Source organism: Dryobates pubescens, chromosome 9, assembly GCF_014839835.1.
Source record: "Dryobates pubescens isolate bDryPub1 chromosome 9, bDryPub1.pri, whole genome shotgun sequence".
In the NCBI taxonomy this organism is placed as follows: domain Eukaryota; kingdom Metazoa; phylum Chordata; class Aves; order Piciformes; family Picidae; genus Dryobates; species Dryobates pubescens.
Window position 1 is genome coordinate 22,334,046 of NC_071620.1, and position 16,706 is coordinate 22,350,751.

Genomic DNA, 16,706 nt, shown 5'->3' on the forward strand with positions numbered 1-16,706 from the left:
CATGTCATGTCATGTGTTGTGCTGTGCTGCCCCGCCCCAGCGGAACTTCCGTTCCTAAGCGCCTCTCCAACCTGCTGCGGAGCCACCAACCAACGGACAGAGGAGGCGGGGCAGTCTATGCCCCCGGTGTCAATTGGTCCCTGGCGGCGGTGGGTGTGCCGAAGGCTGACCGATGAATGGAGGTTCCGGGGCGCGCGAGTGAGTCGTTGGGGCGAGCGCGAGTGAGTGCTTGGGGGGCGAGATGGGGCTCAGCGACGTGTGCGGGTTCTGGAGGCTGGTGTCTGGCCCGGAAGAGCAGCGGCTGCTGGAGCTTCTTTCCTATGGGCTGGTGGCGCTGGGTGCCGCCTCTGCCCTGCTGCTGTGCTTCATCCGCATGCCCTACGGCCGGTACTCCTCGCGGCGCTTCGGCTGGTTGCTGCCCGCTCGCCCCGCATGGGCACTGCAGGAGCTGCCCTCCCTCCTCGTCCCGCTCGGGCTCGCCGCCTGCGGTGGGGCTGTCGCCGCCGACTGGCCCAACCGCCTTCTACTGGGCTGCTTTGTCGTGCACTACGCACACAGGTGCGGCCCTTCGTTTGGGGCGGGGGGCGCTGGCAGCGGGTACTGGCAGGGCTCCTGCGCTGGAGCGCTTAAGTTGGGGGTCACCCATCAGTTGCTTCCACTTGAGGTTTGCCCGAAAAGTGAGGGGTGGCAGATGCGGAAGGGGTGCAGGTTTGTGACAGTTCACGATCAGCCTTGGCAGAAATGCCTGACTGCTGCTTTCTGGCTGCGGGGATTAAGGTTCTGTTAATTAATATTTATTACTTTATGTAGTAGTCACTGAAGTATTTTATCCTTCTTTACATTAATATAGTTTATGTTTTTATATGAGCAGAGTGAGTTATTGTGTCAGTGCTGTGCTCAATGCTCTGTTTTGCTGCCATTCAGAAATGGTATAAAATGAACGTTTGGTGCTCTCTTAGCATGCCCTATCATCCATCTGCTATAGTTGTAACTATTGTCATCACCTTCGTCTAAGCAATTACTTGCCCAGGTAATAATGATGCAATGTTCCGACAAGGAAAGTTCAGCTCTGGATGCTGATATAACTTTCTCATCGTAGAACGTTAGCTATTTTCCAGTTACATCTTCCAGTACACTGATTATTTTGGGAGTTGAGACACAATGCTCTCTGTGTGTCCCAGCTGAGGATATTCAGTGATTCATTGAAATACTGGCAAAGCCGACACTCAGTGTCCCATGTTGCCACGTAGCCAATGGTATTTGGGTACTTGGTAAAACTACCTGGGAGAAGGCAGCTTAGCTGGAGTTCAGGTAAGATTTTTGCTGTTCCCTTGAAGCCATTTGCCACAGTTACTGATAATACTCAACAAGTAATTCTGCCACCATACTAATACAACAGAGAGATGTGTCAGACTAATGTTAAGCCCATGTTAATGTTAAGTTCATGTCTGATAGGCAGTTGATTTCCACTACTTCTTGTGAGAGGCTGTATCTTTTGACTGAAAGTATTCAGATGTTTGTGGCCAAGAGGAATGGAGTGTGTGGTTGCCCTGGTGGCTGATTGGTTTTGCAAACCCAGGAATGCATCTTTACTCCTTTTTCTGTTCTTAAGAGTGAAGGGGTTAGCTTTTGTGTGGGATGTTAACTCACCCTCAATATCTGGGAAAAGCTAGAAATACAAGGTAAAGGTTTGTACAGAAAATAGAGCTGAATTACAGTTTCTTTTTTCTAGTTGGCTATTGCTAGACTAAGACTGTTCTGTAGGTGAATATAGACTGGAAGATACCTTTGTTATCCTGTTCCCCCTGTGGCAAAAGAGCAGGCTTTAAATAACCGTAGTAATGAATTTGTTACACTTTCTTGAAAACTTCCTATGGAAAGGCTCCTTTGAAGTGGTAGTCCTTGAGTAGCTGGAAAACATGTGAAGAATGCTCTGGCTTCAGTAATCCTGTTCCTGTGTCATTATACATTGCAATTAAATAAATAGTCAATAGGGAGTTGGCTTCATAATACCAGACAGAGCACAAAAACGTTCACCTGCTTTTCTTGTTTGGAGCTTGTTTGTTTACTCAGGTAATCTTTGGGAAAAGCAATTATCATTGATTGCAGTTGTGGATTTGTCACACCTTGAACAGGTGTCATAAGGTAGACAAAGTAATTAAAGTAAAGTGACTTCTAAGACAAAGAGGATGCTGAGCTCAATTATGTTAATTTTAAGGCGATTGACTTTGCTCCTGAAAATGCTGGTGTATTTGGTGCAGAGTTTGTGAGATGTGGCTCCTTTAGGAAGCTCAGAGGTACTACTGAGGATTTATGAATAAAGGGCAATGAAAATACACTGTGCTTCATACATCAGTTGCTCTTACTGCTCTAGTTGAAGCCATTACCTTGAATACAAAGTTCAAAAGTTCTGCCATAACAGGAGAGGGGACTGATCTTACAACTTTGATTAGACAGCAAAATTAATGTTTAGGTGTTAAAGCAAGCATAACTATCTTTCTGAACTGGAATCAGAGACTCCACTGAGAATTTGATAAGCAGGATAACACTGACTATGGATTACTGGTTTGAATATTAAAAGTATCCTTTCTGTTTATTAATGCAACAGTTTTTCTTCCTTTGTTTGGTATAGGTCACTCATATATCCTCTTCTGATCCGGGAAGGAAAACCAACACCATTTTTCACTTTTGTGCTAGCACTTCTGTTCTGTGTTTACAATGGATACTTGCAAGGCCGAAGCTTAACCAACTATGCAAAATACCCTTCAGGCTGGTTAAAAGATCCATGTTTTATTACAGGTGAGGTAAAGCAAGCAATGAGCGCATTAGGTGTGGTTTTATTTTGTCTTCATGGCTTTTTATTTTTATTATAATTTTATAGTACCTTCAATCCCATTTTGTAACTTTTATTATAGATAATTGCCCTGTTTGCTATAGCTTGAAGCCTTTTAACCTTTTTTATTACAGAACTGTCAACTGACAGTTCTTCCCACAATATCAGTGCTAGATGAGCTGACTGTCATCTTTATTCTTAACACCAAATTAAATATGGGTCTTGTTTTTTTTTTTCCAAGATAGCAACTTGAGGCCTTAAACAAAACCAACAGCATAGAGGTTTAGAAGAAACAAAGCAGATTTCCAACATAACATGGAGATTAAACAGAAATCACTTGTTTCTTGATGTGGTAGGTTCTAAAGGTTTGTGTGCAGTTAAACAGAATAGAGGGAAAATCCAGTGATGGTAGCTGCTAAATACCAAGATAGCAAAAGTCCTTGGTGTTAAGATTAAAAGATCTATTGATCAAAACTGCAGAAGATTAGAAAGTAAAATAACAAGGAAGCATATTTGCTGAGGGCTAACAGGAAAGTTCTTCAGTCTATGTGAGATTACACATGGAAGAGAAATGGGAGAGTGTCTACAAGTACCAGCCAAACAAGGTTCAGTAGTTGAAATGAGATAAATTTTCAAAGAAGACAAATTTGGAGAAGTGAAGCTAATTAACTATCATGGTGGGACATTTGAGACATGATGTGTCCTCTGTCTGTGGAGTCTTAGTATACAGATTGACTGTCTGTTTTCAGATATTTAGGAGTTCTAGAAAAACAATAGCTTACATCTACACCAGCAGTTGACTTGGAGCAGCAATACAAATTTGACGTGGTTTCTCTGGAATGTGTGTTGGTTTAGTTTGGAGCAGTGAACTCGTGCTTTCTGAGGAGATAGAAATGTTCTGCTTCAGATAAAGTACAGGACTTGATAAAGCCATGAGCGTGCAAACCGGTGTGGGAACAACAACACCATCTTTCAGCATGTACCTTATACCTGTGCCAATACACAAACACTCATCTGTGGCACTAGACTGTTTGGTAATAGAGACTTAGTTACTGTCTTTCTTATGCAAGTGTTCTTGTAATGTGAACCCAGGACTTAATCTCCAAGTTTATCCCAGTGAAGGATAAAATTCTCTTGAATTTAATAGTCACATAAAGTCATCTATGTTGTGTGGTGCATCCTTTGGTTCCAATAATCTACTGCAGTACACTGTGGCTTCCTTTCTGTTTACATATACATGCCTCCCTGCGCTACAAACCAAGTCACGCAGGTTGTGGGGCATAACCAGCTCTTGGCTTTGTAGAGTGCAGTCGTAAGTCTCAGCCATAGTGAGAATTTGAGGATGAGGATGATGAAGTACAGTGCCCACAGCAGAGAGGTGCAAGGAACATGGTCATGCTGTACTTCAGGGGAAAGTGCATTCTCATGTCAGAGGGGTGCTCTAAAAATTGCTACATTCATTGATTTGTCCATAAAGAGAAATTGAACTCTGTTTTCTAGCATGTTTTCAAGTTGAGGAGTAAAAAATTACAAAGTCAAGCTATCATACATAGGAACTGGGTACTGTTAAAGCTAGCTCCCGTCTTTTTGCATTATCTGAAAAGTTCTTACTAGTTCATATATGTATTTACAAACAGATACCAGTACAGAATATGTAGATAACATATGCCTCCTTCATCTGCAATGTGAAGCGCCTTCATTCTAGAAGTGCATCACTGGTGTTTTCTTGGTAATTTAAATCAAAATCAGTAATTTTGGAGGTGGATTCAAAACAGTACAATGGATCTACTCTCAAAATTCCAATCTTGTTTGCTTCTGGTAACAAGGAATTCTGCATTCAAAAAAAGGTAATGTAGGTAACATGTAATCCAAGACTTGGAATGGGAGGATAAAAATACTGAATTTCAGTCCCAAATTAATTTTGATTTATCCTGTGTAATTATGGCCATAGGACATAAGGGTGCAGAATGTGATAATCTGTTTCTATGAAAGCCTGGTATAAATGGTTACACCATTTTGTTGAATGACACAAGCTAATGAATGAATACCTTTACAATTTCTATATTCCTTTTATTGCACAGAAGCCTGCTGTGGAAATTGGTATGCTGCCCGTAAAAACCCCAACAAACAAAACCAAACCAAACAATTGACAAAACCCTCCAACAAACCAACCAACAGAAAAAAGGGGACACTTGAGATCTGTCCCTGTGGCAAAAATGAGAATGGCTGTTTCTTTCAGTTTTTTAGATTCTGGTGTATTTGTTTTTCTCTGGAAGTTAGGGAAATACACACATTACATCTGTATATATGCATATGTTTGTATGTCTAAGAACATAAAAATACAGTACTGTTTCTGTCTAGAGGCCTGTTGATTCCTGTGAGCTCTGCTTACTGAAGAGCTCAGTGTGGGACTAGGATTGTACAGGATGTCACTAGAATTGCTCATACTGCTTACATTACTGTTGCTTTGAGATAATAAGCCCAGTGTGTGATACATGACTGTAGCTTGTTTTTTGAACAAGCACTTTGGCTCAGTGTATCAAGAACAGTATTTTAAATGTTTATTTTCAGGCTTTATAGGGTGGCTGTCTGGCATGGCAATCAATATTCATTCTGACCATATTCTCAGAAATCTGAGAAAACCAGGGGAAACTGGTTACAAGATACCAAGAGGTGAGTAAAAATGTTACAAAAATTTATATAGGAAAAGAAACATCTCTCATATGAGGTGACCCAGAGAGGGCTGGTACTGTTTAGCCTGGAAAAGTCTCAGGAGGATCTTGTCAATGTGTATAAATACATGACTGGAGGAAATGAAGAAGAGGGAGCCAGACTTTTCTCAGTGACACCTGAAATTATAGCTGAACACTTTTTTTTTCTGTGAGTGTGTCCAAACACTGGAATGGCTTGCTTAGATAGGTGGCAGAGTCTCCAGTTGTAGAATCTCCATTTGTAGAGATGCTTTAGACTGGACTGGACATGGTGCTGGGCAGCCTAGCTGCCTGTTTGGTCTACATGGAGTTGGACTATGTAAGCTCAAGAGATCCCTTCTGACCTAAAAAGTTTCTACATAAAGATGGCCTTCTAAAGCTTGGTGCATTTTATCAGAGATAGTAATTTATAACACAAGAGGAAACTGGAAACAACAGTTTTTCTGCCTCAAGTGATTTCATAGTGTGTCAGCAGGTGAGTGGAGAAAGAAGACATAAATTATCCCAGTGTGGGAGCAGAAAGGGAAGTCAAGAAGTAATCAGCAGTGGTGTATGACAAGCCCATCTTATATTGTCCCATGTATGAGGAGGGAGAAATCTTAGGTAATTGGAGAGCAGCAACTGCTACAGACACAGAATAGGGGACTGAAATCCAAAGGAAGTTAGGGATATTTTGACCTTTGTGGGGAAAATAGAGAATATGAAAGGACTTCTTATGGAGCTTATTGAAGCATTAAAGTTTATTGACGTTTGGAAGTGTTAGTCTTCTGGTTTTATTACGTTCAGTGAGCTGAAAACAGTTACCTCTGAATTCTGCTGTTTCTCTTCAGTTTTTCCTTTAGTTGTTGCTCTCTCTTTGCTTTTACTGAGATATATAATCAAATTGGAAGAACTGGATATACAGAGCAGTAGACCGTTATTTTTTTTTGCCAAGAAGATAACTTTGTAATTTTCATAGGTGTAAATCCAAGTACCCATGTGAAAAATGAGTATGTTGGGGGGAATTTCAACCCAGCATGCCTACTTACCATGTTCAGTGTACAAGAAAGTTCTGACGTAAATAAGATGTTTACTGCACAGACAGGTGGTGGTGGTTTTTTTTGATGCGGTTTATCCACTTTAAATGCTAGAATTTGGCTTCTCTTTTGTTGCAAAACTAAATTAAAGCAAAGACTGTCTTTTATTACAGTTGGCAATTAGTTGTTTGTTCAGTCCCACTGGGAAAGCACATGCAGAGATGTTACCAGTTTGTACTTTCACTGAGTTTCAGGGCTGCAGCAGTAGAACTGACAGAAGATGAGAACAAAAGAACACCATACTTTAAGCTGGAAGATAAATTTGGAACTTTATTTCATAAAAATAATAACAATAATAATAGTAGTAGTTAACTTCTGAAGTACTTTAAGAGGTTAAACATTGTATGCTAATTCACCCTATGAGTTTTCTGGGACTCTCAAAGGGGAACATATAGATGTATGTATTTTTTAAAAGGTGTAGTTTATAGTCAAAGAGCTGGTTTGATATAATTGTTATTTACAGAGGCATGAACTTGCTTCTGATATTGGTAAATCCTCTTTTGTTCTGTGATTTAAAGAGGAAGATGTTGCTGGAGAAGGTATGTCTTAAAATGAGGCCTGAAGTGATCCTTAATATTACAGCTTGGACTTAAAAATACTGCTTCCACTGCCTTAAAAAATTATATAAATTGACAGTGGTGATGCAGCTCTTATTTGACTTAGATAGCATTGAACATCTGTTTGATTATGGTGCTTTCAAAATAACTCTGTCCTGCTTTCAGGAGGAATGTTTGAGTATGTCAGTGGAGCCAACTTTTTTGGAGAGATCCTGGAATGGTTTGGGTTTGCCCTTGCCTGCCACAGCATTGAAAGCCTTGCATTTGCACTGTGTACGCTTTTTATCTTGGGTTCAAGGGCAAAACAACACCACCAGTAAGTGTTTGTCTTATTTCTATTGTTTCTATGCCACACTTGGTTTGCATTTCACAAATTATGCCTCATCCCATGGGGATGTTGCAGAGCAAGTCTTGTGAAAGGCTTTACTATTGCAGTGCATGGTACTGAGCATAAACATGTGAGCATAAACACAGTGAGGTAGTCAAAATAATGTTTAAATTAACACAGTTCGTCCTGGATTAGTAAGCTTTGGAAAATTGTTTTAATTGATTGTTGTTTTGCTCCATTGTCTTAAATAATTTCCCTTTAAGTATCTGTAGACAGTAGTAACAGGTCCCCTTAGTTTCTTCTTTGCCAGAATAAGGAACACCAGGTCTTTCAGCTTCTCCTTGTTTATTACCACACAGAATACATCTGGTTGGAAGATCTTAAAGGTCATCCAGTTCAACCCTCAACCCAGCACTGCAGGGTCAACACTAAACCATGTCCCTAAGCACTAGGACTACCACTGCCCTAAGCAGACCATTTCAGTGTTAGGAAATACTTCACAGAAAGGATTATCAAACATCCAACCTAAACCACCCTGGTGCAGCTCGAAACCATTTCCTCTAGTCCTGTCACTTGACACCAAGGAGAAGAAGCTGGCCCCCTCCTCACTCCAACCTCCCTTCAGATAGTTGTAGAGAGTGATGAGGTCTCCCCTTATCCAGACTGAACAACCCCCTCTCCCTTAGACATTCCATGTAGGTCATGTGCTCCAGGCCCTTCCCCAGCACCTCAATACCCTTCCTGTAGTGAAGGGCTGAGAACGGAACACAATACTTGAGGTGTGGCCTCACCAGTGCTGAGTACAGGATGATGATCACCTCCCTGTTCCTGCTGGTCTCTGTTTCTAATACAAGCCAGGATGCCATTGGCTTTCTTGGCCACCTGGGCACACTGCTGACTCATTTAGTTGACTGTCAGCCAATACGTCCAGGTCCCTCTCTGAGTCACAGCTTTCCAACCACATCTCCAAGTCTGCAGCTTATCCTGGGGTCATTGTCCCAGGTGCAGCACCTGGCATTTGGCCTTATTGAACTTCATACAATTAGCTTTGGCCCATTGGTCTAACCTGTCCAGATCTCATTGTAAAGCTTCCCTACCCTCTAGCAGATGGACACAGCCACCTAGCTTGGTGTCACCTGCACATTTACTGAGGATGCACTCAATCCCCTCATCCAGATCATTGATATTAAAGAGGACAGGCCCCAGTACTGAAGCCTGGGGGACACCACTAGTGACTGGGTGCCAGCCAGATTCAACTCCATTCACCACCACTCTTTGGGCCCAGGCATCCTGCCAGCTATTTATCCATTGTAGAGTGCACTTAACCAAGCCTTGTGCCATGAATTTCTGAAGGAGAATGCTGTGGGAAACAGTGTCAAAGCTTTGCTAGAGTCCATGTAGACAATGTCCACAGCCCTTCCCTCATCCACCAGGCAGGCCATCTTATTGTAGGAGATCAGATTAGTCAGACAGGACCTGTCTTTGACCTATCTTTCATAAACTCGTGCTGACTGGGCCTGATTGCAGGTTGTCTTGTAAGTGCTGTGTGATGGCACTCAGGATGACCTGCCATGGTTGGTTTCTACTTATATTAAGCCTTGACAGCAGTCTTCCAGGGCTTTTGACATACAGCACATTATGAAAAGCTGAAGTTTATTAAAGAAAGTAATTAGGCCTAAATGAAAAAAAGGCATAAAAATGGAAGATGGATACAGGGAAAACTCTATTTCTAGAGAATCTGTGTAAGTAAAGATATTTAGGTGTAGGATGGTGAGTTTGAAAAACTTAGGCTAAATGACTGAAAAAGGTAAATAGTGTAATGGAGGTATTCTGCAGCTGCAGATTATCATGTATTGCATGTTTGTTTTCTGCTTAGTCCAGCTTTGATCTCGCAGTTAGCCATTGACAATACGAATATCTACACCTCTATGGAGTCCAGATAGAGTTAATTATTTTTTTAAATTATTTTAGAGATGCAGAAGATTCAATACCTGAAAATGGGAGTAAATGTTATATAAGATAATTAGACAAGTATTATTTGGTAGCACTATGCATTTATTTTTTTTAAATGGTCTTGATTTGAAAATAGAGATGACCTTTGAGGGGGGTTAGCAGTAAGGCTAGTGTAATGTTTGTCACATTCAGTTTGATTATCCCAATCCTTACTGGAACTGAAGATGTTTCTATCCAGAACAGGACTGTCATTCTAGTATGTGAAGTATCTCTTGTTTCCACATCAAGTCATTACACAATCTGACATGTTAGCTCCTTGAATGTTTTTTATTTCCCCACACACATCCCCTTTGCTCCTAAAATGCAAATACTCAGGATGTGCAACAGCATATGTATTGCAACAGCAGGGTATTACTTTCCTGGCTGTTCTCTCACCTTGGTTTGATTTGCAGGCAGCAGTTTTGTTTTAGTTGGTGATTAAATGTCATTAGGATGAGTGGTAAATGGCAATTTTCTGTCCAAAGGAGGTTCTAAAGGTGTTGTTTTTTGGTTTGTAGCCAGAAAATATCAATTGGATTGAATTGAATACATCATGCAGTTACTTATTTTTCTTGTCATCATTTTGAAAGCTCAATAGTCATCAAATGTCTTTGTTTTTTTCAGGTGGTACCTTGAGAAATTTGAAGACTACCCAAAGTCTAGAAAAATTGTGATCCCATTTGTGTACTGAGCTGTGCTTTTAACACTGTATTTGAAACGGATGCTTTTTCCAACAGTTGACACTTTGCAGGTTAACAACATACACTGATCATCACTGTGACAAAGTCTCAGCATCAGTGCTGCTATTAATTACTGCTTTTCCTCTTAATTAAAACCCAGATAATGGGTATGATGAATAGGAACAGAAATGCTTTTCTAACAGTGGAGCACCATCATAAATACAGTAGGCAATGTGTCTGAATTCACATAATGGAAAGTACTGTACAGGACTTGTGGCATTTCTTTGTCTGCCTGTGCAGGCTTTTCCTGTTTCCTCTTGATCTAGCCAGAGTATCCTGAGAATTGTGATGTGAGGTCACTGACCTTCACTGCAATCTGGATGGTGTGTTCTGTCTGTTATTTGCCTGCATGCACAAATGGCTTGATTTAATTTTATTTTTTTTCCCTTTTCTTCCCCTTGCTGATGATGCCGACCAAGGACATATAGTTGCAGGTAGCTAAGAATGTGTTCTTCCTCCTTTTTGCACTCTTACACAGTTGTGGACACTGTATGGATAATACTTAATGCTATTTGCATAAATAGGTGTAGTGGTACCTTTCCCAATAACAGATTAAGATTGCCATCTACCTCTCAAATTTGGTACCTAGCTCAATGTTCAATATGTTTTCTCACCAAACACTGTTTTTGAAATTGTGTATATTTTTTAAATAGTTTCCTTTATTTGGAATGCTCAGGTCAGTCTAGTACTGCTAACAAGTACATGTTTTCTAGCTTACTTTACAAGACAAAAAGTAAGATTTTTAACAAAATTCTTTTACTATGCTGTTTAAAAAAAAAAAAAATCAGATGTCTTCTTTCTGTTGGTAACAGCCTAGATTTTTTTATTTTAAAAACCTGAAATATTTGTGTTGCTTGTTTTATTAACCTCAGTTCTTATGCCCTTACATTTTTTTAATGGGAAGACTCCAGAAAGGTTTTGGAAATGTGGGATCTCAAGCACACTGAATTTTGAGTTTCAGGCAGGTTTATCCTTTGCATGCTTGTGATATTAAACAATTTTTTAGAATTGCTAAAACCCAAGAAACTCTACAGAAAACTTAACCCCCCCCAGACAACAAGGCAGACAAACACAGAAATCCCAAACCAACAACCAAATAATGCTAATTTATGAAAATCAAAACTGACCAACTCTAAAAAAAAAAAAAAAACCAACAAAAACAAACCCAAAGCAAATAAACAAAAACAAACAAAAAGCAAACAACCAGACAGACAAACCCCCCAAAAACCTAATTCAAACTGTAAAACTCTGCTGCTAGCATACTTTGGAAATAAATCAACCTCTTAAAGTGTCTTCTCATCTGTTAACACTATATGTTGGGTTATAGTCTTCAGAATGAATTGGTAATATAATTTGCCAAATGTATGGTATTGCAGTAAGTAAAACTCAAAATTCTGTCTTTGCTGTTGAGTTACACTGCTGTAGTAATCAAAGTAACAAAATTGATGAACTATACCTTTTAAAATTTTAGATACTAATTTTTTTTTTTAAAAAGTGTATTTAGGAAACAGCAAAAGAAGACTTTGACCCAAGCTTCTACTGAACAGTTGCTTCTTCCTCCCCTCCTTGCCACATTTACACAGTTCTTTCTGCACAGAAATCTTGGCTATCATTAAGGATATAGTTAGTGGTGTAAATAAGTGTCTCAAAATTTTATTGTTATTGACTGAAATAGTCAAAGAAAGGAGGGGAGAGAAACTGTCAGTCTTGTGGTGATGGCAATTTACCTAGAGCCTAGCTCCTCAGTGTTGGTTGGGATGACTGCTCTCAGCCAATATCCAAAAGGTGCAGCTTTGGGAGAACATAAGAATACTCATGCCTTTGTCTGTGTCATTACTTGATTTTCAAATTCTTTAATAATTTCTTCAGTGTTTACATATTTCCTTAGTGTTTTACAGGAAGTTTGAGGATTTCCCTGTTGCATTTGTTATCGTGCTATCATTTGACATTTGATCTTGGCTGTTTTGGTGAACACTCAGTCGTGAAGCTCCCTGGGGAGAGGATGGGGCGTGAGGGTGATTTTCTCCTCAATGCTGAAATGGAGTTAGTGGACAGTAAAAGTTCAGTAGAATCCCTTAAACCATATTCTCAGGAGAATTACAGAAAACTAACTTTGCATATCAAGATATTTCTAAACTATATGACATCCCTATGGTACTTTTTAAATCTTGGTATCTAAATAGTCTAACTATCAAAATGTGGTTTAGGGAAAAAACACATGGAACTCAAAGACCACTATCTACTCTAAGCTGTTTAAAGACTTGCCTATTTATGGTGAATTAGTATTTTGCATCTATAGAGATATTCACTGAAGAGAAAAAAAAAAAAAGACTAATGGGACAACCAGCCATCAAAAAAGATCTGACTGAAGCACTTTAATCTCTTAATCTAAAGCCCTTTTTTGTGTTCATTTGTTTTTGCGTGTTGTGTTTTGTTTTTCCTGGCTTTTTATGAAAAGGCAAAGATCCTTTTAATAGCCAACAGTGAAAGAAACTGCTTCGTGTTTAGTATGTCTCCTTATATTCCAAAATTGTACCTGTCTGTCACCAGTTTTTATCCTAGTTTACCAAAAATTTGTACTGATGAGTTTTCCTGTGGTGCTATTCTGGTATTTATCTTGACTAAAATTTCAGTCACTTTGCTCACATAGTGTTGATTTAGGGTTTACCTACAGCAAGATAGGGGCCTGAGACATGTTGCTCTGACAGCTTATCCATGTTCTATCTCTTGTTACAGAAAAGGAATAACTAAGGTCTATGCAATGTGAATGCCTGTTTTTATAAATGCTAGTTAATTGAAATATTGAAAACCAAAAACGCAACAAACAAGGGTTTGTTTATTTTACTCATTTCATTAGAGAACAAATCTTACAGGGAATGCCTGAGACTGGTGGTTTTAAGTCTGGAAAAAAGGAGGCTGAGGGGAAGATGTTATTGCTTTCTACAACTACCTAAAGGAGGTTATAGTGACCTGGGTGTCAGTCTTGTCTCCCAAGTAAGTGGTAGGACAAAAATAAATGGCCTCAAGTTATGTGAAGAGAGATTTAGATATTAGGAAAAATGTCTTCACTGAGAGGGTTATCAAGTATTGGAACAGGCTGCCCAGGGAAGATTGGAGTTGCCATCCCTGGTGATATTTTCAAGACATGTAGCTGTGGTACATAGGGATGTGGTTTAGTAGTTGACTTAGCAGTGTTAGGTTAACAGTTGGACTCTGATCCTAAAGGTCTTTTTCCAACCTAATCTATGATTCTTGAGTTTCAAGACCAAGGTACATTGATGAAAAGCCTATGATCAACTTCATCAAATGCTAGAACTGCCTTTTGTTTAAACAATATCCCTTTGTCACTATCATTTGTGCTCCTTTCAGCAGCTTTGACAATTTTTGTTTGAAAATATTTGATACTGAAAAACTTCTTGTGAAAATACATAGTGTAATGAACTCTCTTCTGCCCGTCTCAGGAGAATAAAATATGTCCTTGTTATTGGGTATGATATGCGTAGCAATTTTTAACAGAGACACTTCAAACTGTCTACCCCTTTCCAAGGAATCTTCTAATGAAGTATCGTTTGCAGTGTCTTACTTGAATATTTTCATTCTGTTAATAATCCTTGTTATAAATTGTGGAGATTGACCAAGGCTCTTATACCAGTGGTTTTGTTATGAACCACGTTTTGCTGTTCTATAGCCTTGCTTCAGTAGTTTTAGCCAAAACCGGACTGTGATTCCTTATATATGGGCAACTGAGAAGCCTGGAAGAGCCAAGTTGGCAGAACCAGTAAAAGTGGAACTAAACCTGAGGGTAAAACCAGTAGGACACAAACAATACCCTTTAAAACTGAAAACTTGTGTGGTTTGGAACCCATAAGCAACAATTTGTTGAAATGTGGATTATTATGGGAGTGCCAGTTAGAATATAATTCTCCAATTTTGTGTATCAAGAAGCTGCAAGATCTGAGGGTTATAGATCAGATTTTAATGGATGTACACCCAGTAGCAACTAATTCTGTTATTCACACCAACAGTTGAGCACCTGTTTTACCATCTTGGATTTAAAAGATGCCTTATTTTCTATTCTGTTGGAGGAATAGCAGCAGAAATTGTTTCCTTTTGAATGGGAAAGCCTAATAATTGGATGAAAAATACAGCTATGCTGGACAGTATTGCTTCAAGGATTTTAAAACAGTCCTACAGTCTTTGGTAATGTGTTAGCAAAAAAAAATTGAAGCAATGGCAGGGTAAGACAGCTTCTACTATCTTGTAACATGTGGTTAATGTTCTGCTGGGAGCAGATTCAGTTGAAGAATGTAAAGAAGTGACCACCTGTTTGTTGAGGGTTCATTTTGGTGAGTTGCGCTTACCTCCTGGTTACCCAATTTGAAATGGCTTAATGAATCATTTATGGAATGCCATAGCCATAATTAGAATATGCACCTTGTGTTGTTGTCTTATTCAGTGTGTCCCAGTAGATACAAAATGTTTAAAGGGAATAAGAGGGGACCTCAAACAAGATGGGACATACTACTGTTATAAATAAACAGAGTGCCTGATCATTAATACTAAACCCAGTGTTAAGGAGTGTTAGTCTCAATTTTAGTGACTATTTCATTATCCCAAATGAGGTCTTGAGGACTGTAATAATAAAGTTGTATTAAAATAACCTAGATGCATATATGAATTTGATGAGATGCACTCCAAATAGAAATTATTAAAAGTCACAAGTCAATTTTGTCTAGCAATGCATGTTTAATTATGTAAAAAAAATTGTGTAGTTGAGATGGACTCTTTCAGTTAGAACAAAGATTAACAGAAGGCTACTCATTTGGGTTCCTCTTCTGCTAGGGCATGGTGAACTATTCATTTAAAGCAACTGTAGCACCTGTTTTAATTGAGGTTTAGCAGCATATTGTCATATTGAGGAATGAAGACAGTGTACAAATGACTTGTTATATAAAATTTTATTCTTCCAGCAAGCAAGAAATCCTGAGTGCCTACCACAGGGTTTTACAACCTCCTTGGGGAAAAATGTCTCTAAAAAAAAATCTATTTATTAACTTAATTAATAGTCTAACAATGTCCCAGGCTGTTCCATGCTCATAAGTTTACGCAAGAGCAATCACACATACATCAGTCATTTTTGTGAGGAAAACAGACCTCTGTGCAAAAGCGCACCACTTTTTGCAGTGATGTAATGTACCTTTCAGCATCTGTGTGGTCATGTGCTTGCACAAAAACACTTGAGAATGCAGTTGTGGAAATTCCCTGTTGCAAGACAATGAGAGGAATGCCTAAAGCAAGATTTTTATTTGAGAGAGTTGCACAACTGCAACTTGCTGTTGAGATTCTTTTAAAAAAGCATGTTTTGTACATCCCTTACTTGATTTACCGTGTTTGTTATGAAAGCACACCCTATACATGGTTTCCTTGTGTATAAGTGGATGGTGGAAGCAATAGATTATTTGTTCACAGAGATGAAAGAAAATGATTGGTACAACATGTTGCATAATGCTTCTTCAGAGGTGATGCACTGCACTAGCAAGAGCCTTGCAATAATGTTTGTCTCTACTCACTAATATCGCAGCAGGTTTGAGATTGAGGAGCCAATAGGCAGGCGCCTTTGAGGCTGCCTGGAGGGGGTGGAAGCTGGACCCTGAGCCTCACGTTTCAGAGCGGCAACTGCACATGTCAGAAACTATGAGAGAAGGCGTGTGCAGTTTTGCCCGCCAGACATTTTGAACAGATTGGCAAGATTTGAATAGGTAATCTGCCTTTGGGCTGTTCAGTTTTTAAAAAGGGAGTTTATAGGAGATGATTTTACAGCCCACATCTCTCCTCTCCCTTCTCCCCAACTGTTCGTTAATGGGATTCAAGGCAGAAACAAGCACCTACTTCGTGCTCCTGTCTTCAGGGCAATTCGCTTCTTTTGTCCTAGCAGCATAGTGTTTGAGTCATAGATCACCACAGCAGCGTCCTCTCCCTCTGTCTCAATTCCTCTAATTTTGGATACTACCTTTTGGATGATTCCTGCCTTTTGGATTACAAATATGAACTCGGAGCATTGCTTTATTCAGCAAAGGTTTTGGTAGTTAACAGCTCGGCAGCTCGTGAGTAACTTACGCTAATCTACGTGGTTATTTCTAAGGTTTATAGCTTGTTTACCTGTTGGTTAGCTCCGTTGTGAACCCGAGGTGTCCTTCTTGCCACCCGGGGCGGCATTGCTGCTTGTTTCGCACTCATAACAAGTTTCCAGTTTGTTCCTCTGTATTCCAAGTTCTGATTTTCCCAGGGTGTTGTTCCACTGTTTATTAGCATCCTATTGTGTGTAATCAACCTATCATCGACCGAGCAAATGAACCTGGATCAACGTGGCTCAGAAAAATAATTGTTTATATCTAATAAATCATGTTAATATTTTATCATATTTCTGGCTTATCAGTTTGAGCAAAAAATATATCATGGAGTTATGGCC

At 39.5% G+C, this 16,706-nt stretch overlaps 1 protein-coding gene across 1 annotated transcript; it reads left to right on the plus strand.

The window, feature by feature from the left end:
* Nucleotides 1–183: 183 nt before the first annotated feature.
* Nucleotides 184–10,485, plus strand: SRD5A1 (steroid 5 alpha-reductase 1). The gene is made up of 5 exons (XM_054164089.1): nt 184–648; nt 2,633–2,799; nt 5,405–5,506; nt 7,343–7,493; nt 10,122–10,485. Exons 1-5 carry the CDS (start codon nt 242–244, stop codon nt 10,186–10,188), a joined length of 894 nt encoding a protein of 297 aa, XP_054020064.1. The 5' UTR covers nt 184–241; the 3' UTR covers nt 10,189–10,485.
* The last annotated feature ends 6,221 nt before the right edge of the window (nt 10,486–16,706 follow it).

Bases quoted from the DNA above. Each gene is read 5' to 3' on its own strand.
- SRD5A1 (XM_054164089.1), top strand. From the start codon at position 242: ATGGGGCTCAGCGACGTGTGCGGGTTCTGGAGGCTGGTGTCTGGCCCG. The intron at 649-2,632 runs GTTGCTTCCACT...TGTTTGGTATAG, and splicing joins AAGTTGGGGGTCACCCATCA to GTCACTCATATATCCTCTTC. The intron at 5,507-7,342 runs GTGAGTAAAAAT...TCCTGCTTTCAG, and splicing joins TGGTTACAAGATACCAAGAG to GAGGAATGTTTGAGTATGTC.